This window comes from Miscanthus floridulus, chromosome 6 (genome assembly GCF_019320115.1).
Source record: "Miscanthus floridulus cultivar M001 chromosome 6, ASM1932011v1, whole genome shotgun sequence".
Classification (NCBI taxonomy): Eukaryota; Viridiplantae; Streptophyta; class Magnoliopsida; order Poales; family Poaceae; genus Miscanthus; species Miscanthus floridulus.
Window position 1 is genome coordinate 66,552,549 of NC_089585.1, and position 10,182 is coordinate 66,562,730.

At 46.7% G+C, this 10,182-nt stretch overlaps 1 protein-coding gene across 1 annotated transcript; it reads right to left on the reverse strand.

The window, feature by feature from the left end:
* Positions 1 to 487: 487 nt before the first annotated feature.
* Positions 488 to 9,762, reverse strand: LOC136456077 (uncharacterized). The gene is made up of 8 exons (XM_066455839.1): positions 2,825 to 9,762; positions 2,407 to 2,713; positions 2,264 to 2,330; positions 1,978 to 2,190; positions 1,513 to 1,894; positions 1,170 to 1,431; positions 1,007 to 1,092; positions 488 to 931 (listed from the first exon to the last, which is right to left on the reverse strand). Exons 5-8 carry the CDS (start codon positions 1,726 to 1,728, stop codon positions 875 to 877), a joined length of 621 nt encoding a protein of 206 aa, XP_066311936.1. The 5' UTR covers positions 1,729 to 1,894; positions 1,978 to 2,190; positions 2,264 to 2,330; positions 2,407 to 2,713; positions 2,825 to 9,762; the 3' UTR covers positions 488 to 874.
* Between the last annotated feature and the right edge of the window lie 420 nt (positions 9,763 to 10,182).

The window sequence follows — 10,182 nt, forward strand, 5'->3', positions numbered from 1 at the left end:
GAAACTTAGCCTGGGCATAGACCAGAGTAATTTCAAGACAAGACCCTCCAGCTACTTGTTCCAAATAGCAAGAGGCTCGGGGGCTACACTAGAGATACCTAAGAACACAAAGACCTACATATAATGAGTTGTTTACATGGCACAGAAGAAGGCCAGACAAGCACTCGACAGATCAAGAAAGGTTGTCAACACAAAGATCTATATATATAACGAGTTGTTTACATGGGACAGAAAAGTACTCGACAAATCAGACAAGCACTCGATAGATCAAGAAAGGTTGTCAACACAATATATAACGAGTTGTTCACATGGGACAAAAAAGTACTCGATAAATCAAGAGAGTTTGTCAAGATAGCGCACAGAGTTGTTTACAAGGCAAAGACGAAAGCAAGACAAAGTACTCGGCAAGTCAAGTAATTCTGACCAGTTAGACAAATCATCCAAGGAATAAACAAGGCATCTAGGCAGAGAAGATATCAACAAAAAATCTTCATTCAAAAGAAGCATAATGTCATATTACAAGGCACGGGCATAAAGGTCAAATACATCAAGCCTCATCATCAGGAGGAGAGATAACAATATTAAGATTATCTACAATTCTACTAGCTAAGTCTTCAACCTCAGGCTCCATCCTCTCAACGGCATCAATGTACTCTTGACTATCAGCTTCCTCTGCTATCTTGGACAAAGGAGCCACTGGAGCAAGAACCCGAACCTAAGCCAGGACATTCTTGGTACACAGTTGGGCGCACCTCTTCACAAACTCTTGAAAACGAGTCAGAATTCGAGGAATTAACTGAGCCCAAGATTGCCCATCGTCCGCTGGAGTTCGAAGAACGTCGGCTACTGAACGAAAAGATTTACACAAAGCCTTCTAGTTTTTAGTAGCCGTCGCCAACTTGCCAGACAAGTCTTCAATAGTTTTTTGGGCCTACACAAGATCTCTATTAGCTCCACGCCTAATCAACTTAGCAAGCACAAGTTCTTCCTCGGCATGAGTAATTACCTCCTCAGCCTTGTTGTGACTAGAACAAACAAGAGTCTTCATTTCATCAATGCCCTCCGAGAGTTTCTGCTTTTTGACTCGTAGAGCTAAACAAGGCACCAAACAAACAAGTCAGCAGAAAAGAAAGTTTGAATATAGAAAGAAACAAAAGAACTCGCAATACCATTGCACTCTTTCTTCGTAGCCTCCAAGTTCTTCATGACCTCTGAATTCTTTGAAGCCTCCTGGATGGCAGCATCCCTCTGCTTCTTGGCCTCAATAACCTGGGCACGAAGACCTTGTTCCTCCTTCTGATGCATTTGACGTTCAGCCTCCATCTCGGCATGGTAGAGATCCAGCTCTGCCTTCAAGGTGCTCAGCTTAGAAGACAACTTCTTCTTGGTTTCAGATGAGAAGAAGAAGCTAGTATGGTCCCGAGAGAAGGACTAAACAAAAAGAAAGAGAGAAAAAAGACATAAGAATAGGAGAAAGACGAACACCCAAAGAAAGAACTTCAAAAAACTTACTTGGAGTTTTTCTCCAAAAGAAGTTGCAAAGGTTGCGAAGTCTCCCCAAGAAGCGGTCAACTCTGACAACTGATGAGTGGCATCAAATTGATGAACCACATCTTTAGTAGAAAGAGGAGCGGAGGGAGAAGACGGCTGATGTGGAGAAGACGAGACCAAGGACACATCATGGGAAGTCCCGACTGCCTCCCTAGATGAGTCCACCGCAATGGCCATGGTCACCTCTGGGGCAACCAAGACAGCAGCGGCATCATCACCAGAAGGCCTTGTCGCCCCCACAACCACTTCACTAACAGTGCGTTGCGAGTCCTAAGGCTCAGTACTCGGTGGCACAACAGAAGGCTGAGAAGAAGTCGACGGGGGGACGAGAGAAGACAAAGGCCTAAAAGTTGATAAAAGAACTCACCACTGAGAACAAGAGAAAAGGAGAACAGAAGCAAAGAGATAAAACCAGAATCCACTCACCCAGCTATCTTCTTCTTCGTAAAACAAAAAGAAGACTTCGTAGGAGGAACCATGGCAGAAAAAACGTCCCCGCCACTAGGCGGCAGGAGCAGTATAGCCGGTACCAGAGCCCCGGAAGAACTCGGTACCAGAGCTACGGAAGAACCCGGCTCTGGAGCCATGGAAGAACCCAGAGCAGGAGCCTCAGAAGAACTCACACCCGACGACCATTTACTACAAAAAGATAAAGACCAAAGTCAGAATAAAAAGAAGGTTTCAAGTGCAGGGAAATAAGAAAACAACTCACCGCCGCATAAGGGGCACACCATCATCCTCTTCTTCCTCAGTCTCAACCAAGGCCACCAAGGCACCAGCTGAAAAAGGAACAAAAGTACTCGGTTCAAGATAAAAACAAGAAGACAAAGGGACAGAGTGTATTAATATGCTCACCTAAGAGCATGCTAGCTACAACTAGAGTATCTGGATGAGTACTTAGCTGGCGAGACTTCTTGAAAGCAGGTAAACTAGATGAAGAACCATCCGCTCATCCCCTCTTTGAGACACTACGAGGACCTCGAGGGACTAGACGAGGAATATATTCTTCATATACATCAACAAATCCAGAAGAAACTCCAGGAAACACTGTGGTGATTGGGAAGTTACTGGTTACAGAAGCCCCAGCAAGGTTCTCCCCAGTATTCACCACGGCAGGGAGGACATCAAGAGGGATCGGGTCAACAAAGTTGCGCCCCAATTCCTATAAAAAGAATAAAACAACAAGACAAGGAAAGTTAAGCAAAAATGGATATAGCAAAAGAAATACTGAAAGTACCCACACAACTTTTTGCACGAAGAAAAAATAACTTACAGCTGGAGGCGGGTTGTTGACAGAGAACTCGGAGACAGTAAGCGGGACAACACTTGCTCCTTTTAGCATCTTTTGGAGACACTCGAGTACCTCCTCGTCGGTCAACTCAAGGGCTGGGACCATGCGTGAAGGATCCTCAGCCCCAGAATACTCAAAGCCAAGGTGCTCTCGCTCCTTTAGAGGCTGAACTCGATGATGAAGAAAGCTTGAGACAATACCGAAATCGGTCAAGCCCTACTGTTTCAGAATACTTATCCTATCAAGAAATGGCTGGATTACCTAAACCTCAGCAGTCGTCACAGGGTTCTTATCCCATCAGTCATTAACCAAGGGACTAGATCCAGAGTGAACAACAAGAGAAGGAATCAGATTAGCGGCATAAAACCAGTCGGCACGCCAATCCCTCACAAAATCAACCAGGTCATAGTCAAAGAACTTGCTCTTAAGACCCTGGTGAAATTGAATCCCGCAGCCACCAAGAACACTGGTGTCTTCGTGGCGGGGTTGGGGTTTCAGATGAAAGAAGTAGCGAAAGAGAGAAAGAGAAGGGGAAATCCAAGGAAAGTTTCACAAAGATGAACAAAGATAGAGAGGTGAAGGACTGCATTGGGAGCAAGATGATTTAGGCAAATCCCAAAATAGTTGAGAAATAGATGAAAAAAGGCAGAGGCAGGAAGGCAAAGTCCAGCACGAATGAAGGAGACAAAAAGAACGATCTCACTAGAACCTAGAGCAGGGACCCGATGCTCACCTAGAACTCTCCATTCAGCAATGGCTTTGCTCTGGATCAAACCATCGCTGACAAGTTCCCGAAGCTGATCTTCGGTCGTCATCAAAGCCGGCCAAGCCTTCTAGGCAGCCCTCATGGCCACGAACTCTTGATTCTCAATCACGGAAAGTGATGATTCCTCATCCACGAAGGTTGACTAGGACTTGCTCACGGCCTTCTTCTTACCCACGTACTAACGGAGGCAAAAAAGCAACTAGGGGAGGAGAAAGCTTGGACGGCGGTGCTAAGACGGCGGCGACAATGGCGACGGCGAATTTCTAAGAGCTAGGGTTTCAAGACAAAAGATGGGCAGTAGAGAAAAAGAAGATGAAGGGTCTTTAAATAGATTTTATAGTGATAAAAATGGCCCACCAGGCTCGTTAAAGCACCGTGTGAGAACACAACGGTCCATTTACTAACACAGCTAAAATGACGGAGGGCACAAATCTACACAACGGTACAATTCAACAGACAGATTTCAGACTTATCCATCCAGCACTACGGCGGAGTTATCAGATTACTGCAAAAAACAACCCGCCAACCATGAAGAAAAGAAGGGCTACCTCACAAGGAACATAAGAACTCGGTTATTACGGAAAGAACTCGGGAATCTCATGAACAACAGGGACTACAGCAGAAAAATAAATGACAACTCAGAAGACAAGATTCTTTCTATTACAAGCGACTTAAAAAATAGAAGACTACAAATCTTACAAAGACCCAACGAACTCGGTACCACGAAAAGCAAAGTAGCAAAGAGGAACCCGAACACGGCTAGGCTCTAGAACAACTATATGTCCCAAATTGCTACTCAGAAGGACAAACCGCCATCGGCTACACTATTTTCTTTAAAGGACGGACATAGTGCATCCAAGGCAGAAATCAGCAATACGGCGGGACAACATGGAGCAGAGAAGGCCGACAGACATCTGTCTACCCAAGACCGATGTGATGTTGGATATGGTGTTGATCTATACTGGATAGTCTCAGGACAGGCGACGAGGATCAACCCATAACTGCCAGATGAAGGAACAAAGCCCACATCATAAGACTTCCTCCAACTATCGCCATGTACATCTTGGTACAATGCTGCTACGGAATTAGCCTACCTCTAATCCCTATCACAAGACTTCCTCCAGCTACGACAAGACACACAGGAACTATAAAACACGCCCGGGGGCTACTCTACTTCGCAAACTACCATGTTCAAGACCACGAAGGTTTCAACAGAATGTTCAATGAATGAAAACAAACACCCCGGGAGGGTATTTATAGATCGAAGGAGCGGTGCACATGGACTAGGAGTACCAACGAAACAAGCCTAACAAAGGACACAGTGAAAAGACAGGGCTCAATAATGGAAGACTCAAGCGAGAGGAAACAGTACTCTAAGACGAGCATATTCGGAAGAATATACCAACACAGTACAACCCATGAACAAAAGACATTTATACTCAACTACCACCATACAACTATATCTGACAACAGCAGACTACCAGAGAATAAGCCAAGACTCTGCATCCGAGTTCTTCCTGAACAAAACAACCCCGACAAGGTGCAGCAAGAACCAAGACAAGCACTTAGAAAGAACCCGGATCGATTAGAAAACAGCCTCGAAAAGGTGCTGCAAGTACAAAGACAAATTTAGAAAGAACCCGGATTGATCAGAAAACAGTACGGATGAGGTACATACACGTTCAGAAAAAATCTAGACAAAGTGCAAACAATCTGAAAGAGGTACATCGAGAACCAGAAGTCTAGAAACAACCCGGACATATGCGCAGGGGCAGCAAAAGGAGAGGTATATAGTTCTTTCGAACAACTCAGATTCAAGACCCACCAACTTTTTGTTCCAAATAGCAAGAGGCTCAGGGGCTACACTCACTGAGTGCACTTTTTTCTTCAAAAAAGCGCACGTCACTCAGAACACTTCTTCAAGACAGACGACTTCAAGGCCATAAGATAAAAAGAACCCGGACATAGCTATATCTGAGTTCTTTCTGACAAAAAGAACCCGAACACAGCTAAATCAGAGCTCTTTTCAACAAGGAAGCCAGGGAACCTTTCACCAAAGAATCAGGAAGATTTCAAGAAAAGACCCTCAAGCTCCTTGTGCCAAACAGCAAGAGGCTCAGGGCTACATCCAAATGGGGGTACTTTTTTCTTCAAAAAGGTACACACCACGCGAAGGTCTCATAAAGTGCTACACGGTTTTGCTCAAGAAAGCACTCGGACGACGCTTGTTCCTGCTCGACAAGACTTGAAGGGACAAGACTTGAAGGGACAAGACGAGGCTTCTAGAACTCAACCATGAAGTGCCCAGGGGCTTGTCGGTGCCGGACCCATGGGATACCCCGCAAGGAAGAGAGAAGAACTAGCCTGACTAGGATTCTTCCCATGTAATCTTAGTAGTAGTATTATCCTGTAATCCTACTAGGACTCTCACTATAAACCGACTAGGACTCTGGCCTCCTAACTATATAAAGGAGGGCAGGGCTCCTTGAATCAGGAGTTCAGAGAACAATTGTACAACACAACACTTTATGATCAAGCCAACGTAAAGGCTAACACCGACTGGACGTAAGGCTATTACTCGATCAGAGATCAAGGGTCCGAACCAGGATAAATCGACTGTCTCTTGCGTTAACCATCGAGTTCTACATACGCTGAAGCCCGAACATACTGCCCTAGGTACCCCCAGGGCAGGCTATCGGTGGTCAAAGATCGACAGGTGAGACGGAGCCTGCGGCCTTGGGGTTAGGCGACACGAAGCCCTTTCCCAGAGGTCGGGCGAGGCAGAGCCCTCCCCCAGAGGTTGAGCGAGGCGGAGCACATGACCTTGGGGTCGGGTGAGGTGGAGCCCTCCCGCAGAGGTTAGGCGAGGCGGAGCGCACAACCATGGGATCAGGCGAGGCAGAGCCCTTCTCCAGAGGCCAGGCGAGGCGGGGCCCGTGCACCTGGGGGTCGGTTGGAGCTGTAGTTGTGCTCTTGACTGCTCGGATGAATCAATGTTGATGACCATTAGCTCCTTCCCTTCGAGTACCCTAGTATTGGTCCCCAATAGTAGCCTCGAGCCTATGGAATAGTAGAATACTTCTTCGGAGGTTTTTCTAAATGGGAGGACTCTGAGGGCCTTGGCCTTCTTTCATCGTCCACGACATGTTCTGGGGACGGCGATTCCCTTTCGTTGTGATCGAAACCTTCGGGGGTCTGTCGTTCTGCGACCGCGTGTTTGGTCTCCTTGCGAGTCTAACTTTCCTCGAGCCCCCACCTGTAGCAGGGGTATGATTGGGGGTCAGTTCATTTTTGTGATCGTCTTCCCTCAAGCGTTTTTCCGATATAAACGGATGGGTTGAGCCGTGCTATGATTTTCCCCTATGGACAAATCATAGTACTCAGTGAGCTGTTAACGGCCTAGTACGAGTGGGGCCCCGACATCCCGTTTGTGGGGATCCGGCTTGGGTCAGCTAGTGACCGACTCCAGATTCTCAGCGATCAATCCATATAGTTCTCGGGTTCGTTCGACCGGTCCCGAGGGCTCTCTACCTCTCTTCGAGGAAAACCATGGATCATATCTAGCCAAGACTCGAACGTGGGCCAAGATGCCTGCAGCGCTCGTTTGCCCAGGTACTGGCCACTAGCGGGCCTATCCTTTTCCACTCCTTACTCTAAAGGTGCCCAGAGCGGTTGTTGAATCCATCGATGGGCCAACCTTCGAACTCCTAGGCCTAGACGGACCGTAGAGGCGTCTTTTAGCTCCGTATCCCTCTTACCCGTGGCGGGTTGTGGCCCGTTTAGGAAGACAAAACGTCTGACGCATTTTCTGAGGGGATGGCCACATGTTGCATGCACACACCCGATGATGTGACGCGGTGACAGGTCATGGCAGGCACGGAGATCTAGGCTGGCGGTTGGTTTTCTCGCACCTGTCGCCCCTATAAAACCAAAGGGTTAACCCCCCGGGTTCCATATGTTGCATCTTTGCCTCCGCAGCCACGCCATCGCCGCCATCGCTTATGTTTCCTACCTCCACATCTCTACCGCTGTTGAGCCCGCATCCATCCGTCCCCACCTCCAATGGATCCGTGGTGTTGTTTCGATATCACCTTCCAGCGCATGGAGTGCCTCGTCCATCGCGGTCTTCTCTACGTGTGAACCTCGGCCGAGGAGTGGTTGCTGCTCGACGAAGAGGATTTGCCGTTGCCGCCCGACGGCTACGTAGTGTCGTTCGCTCACTTCTACGAGCGGGGGCTCGTAACCCCGTGCACAAATTCCTTCGAGGGCTGCTGCACTACTACAAGATTGAGCTGCAACATCTCAATCCTAGCAGATCCAACACATGGCGGCGTTCATCACGCTGTGCGAATGATTCCTGGAGATCAGCCCCCACTTCGACTTGTGAAGGAATTTCTTCGCCGTCAACCTTCAGAAGAAGAGTGAGAAGAGTGGCAGGCAGAAGCTGCACAGGCCGATGGGGTGTCTCGGCATCCAACTTTGGAACAATCGAGTCAACGAGTACCCGTCACTATGGGATACACTAGTTTTGCCGAGTGCCAGGGGCACTCGGCAAAGTCTCTAAAACACTCGGCAACTGCTTTGCCGAGTATAACACTCGACATACAACACACGACATTGTGTGTCGGCAAACAACTATTTACCAAGTGTTTTTTTATCGTGCACTCGGCAAATGATTTGCTGAGTGTCAAATTTAATACTCGGCAAAAAAAAGTGGTTTGCCGAGTGTTTTTATAAAAACACTCAGCAAAGGATTATTGTTTGCAAGTGTTTTTAGGAATTACACTCGGCAAACCTATTTTCTAAAGAAAAATAATAATTTTTTTCTCAGGCATACCATTGTTGTTTGCCGAGTGTTTTTTGAAATTATACTCAGCAAACATATTTTCAAAAAAAAAATAATTAGGAATTACACTCGCCAGCTACCATCTGTGTGCTGCTTACAGTAGCGCAAGAACTGGCTCTTCAAAACAAGCTGCTATCACTTCCCAATTCGCTATCATACATGATAATTTTCAATACGCAGACAGTTTCATGCTAATTGGAGAATAATTTACAAGCAGCCAACCAAACAAAAAACTGAAGGTCTGCCAGGAGATCCACTTCACCGACTCTAGCATATATAAGTCCAGGAGAAGAAATATAGAATTTATACAGCTGATCACACGCAAGTGCTTGAAAAACTGTTGGATTAATTTCTCTTGCAGCTGAGCACGATCAGGCACCGAACAGAGAGAAAGAGATGCTAGTAAACTGTTGACCAATCAAAAAATAAGCACGGACTGCTGCACTTGCCGCTCAAAAGCTAACAGCGAGATGCACCTGCAGCTAGTGGATCCTACGCTCATGTGCCTGAAGCAGGAACACGGAGGGAGTCGGACCGAGCAGCCTGGGAGCGGCGGACTGCTTCCTGGAGTTCGACTCCTTTTCACGAATCAACCAGAGAAAGAGAAGAAACACAGAGAGAGGAGGGAGCGTACCAGCACAGCGCAGGGTCTTTGGACCTTGAATCCGGTGGCCCAACAACGGTACCACACCGGTGTGCTCTGTGCGCTAGCGAGCACGGACTCGGGCGCTGGGTGCGCTCCTGCGGACGTCGGACAGAGCCGACGGACTTAAGCAGAAAAGGGACGCGACCAAAAAATTCAATGAAAACTAGATCAAATCAAAACGAATCGCTCCCAAATTTTGCACAGACAATCACAGCGGAGGAGGGAAGCTATTCTCAAGAAATCATTGCCCAATTTGAACTCTGCCTCCAGAAAATTCAGATCGAAGCCAAAGAACGAAAACTTTTCCCAAGACCGACAATCAGCTCTCGTCTTGATTCAATCGAATTCATTTATAGAGCAACATCAGCACATATCATTGCACGAATCTAGCCGACCGAAACACCTCCAAAACCTCGAATCAAACAGATCGAAGCAAGAACGAAAAAGGAGGAAAACTAGAACACAGTAGCACAAAAATCACATACAAACACACGTGATGAATCCCGGAGGACGACAGGAGCATTCGAAGATTTCTGCGGCGACCGGAGGGGAAGAGGGCTGCTAGGAGAGGAGGGGAGGGAGGCGGCGCAGGCGGGAGGAGAGGGGGTGCTGGGGCCAAGAGGAGAGGGGAAGAAGAAGGGGTGGGGACAGAAGGAGAGGAAGCGCCGGTTAAGTATGATATTTTGTTTGTTTGCCTGAGTGTTTTAGACTGCGGCACTCGGGTAAATTTTTTTTTTTCTTTGCCGAGTGTTCTAATCTAGATACTCGGTAAAGTTTTTTTTTATTTTTTTTCTTCTCATTCTTTTAAAAAAGATATTTTTTATTTTACCGAGTGTTTCAGATCTGGGCACTCAGCGAATTTTTTTTTATTTATTTTTTCTTTTTCTTTGTCAAGTGTTCTAGATCTGGGGACTCGGTAATTTTATTTTCATTTTTTTTTCTTCTCTTTCTTTTACAGAAAAAAGATATTTTTTGCTTTGCCGAGTATCCTAGATCTGAGCACTCGTCAAAGTTTTTTTTTATTTTTCTTCTTCTTCTTTTTTCCTAGAAAAAATATTTTATTTCTTTGCCAAGTGTCAAAA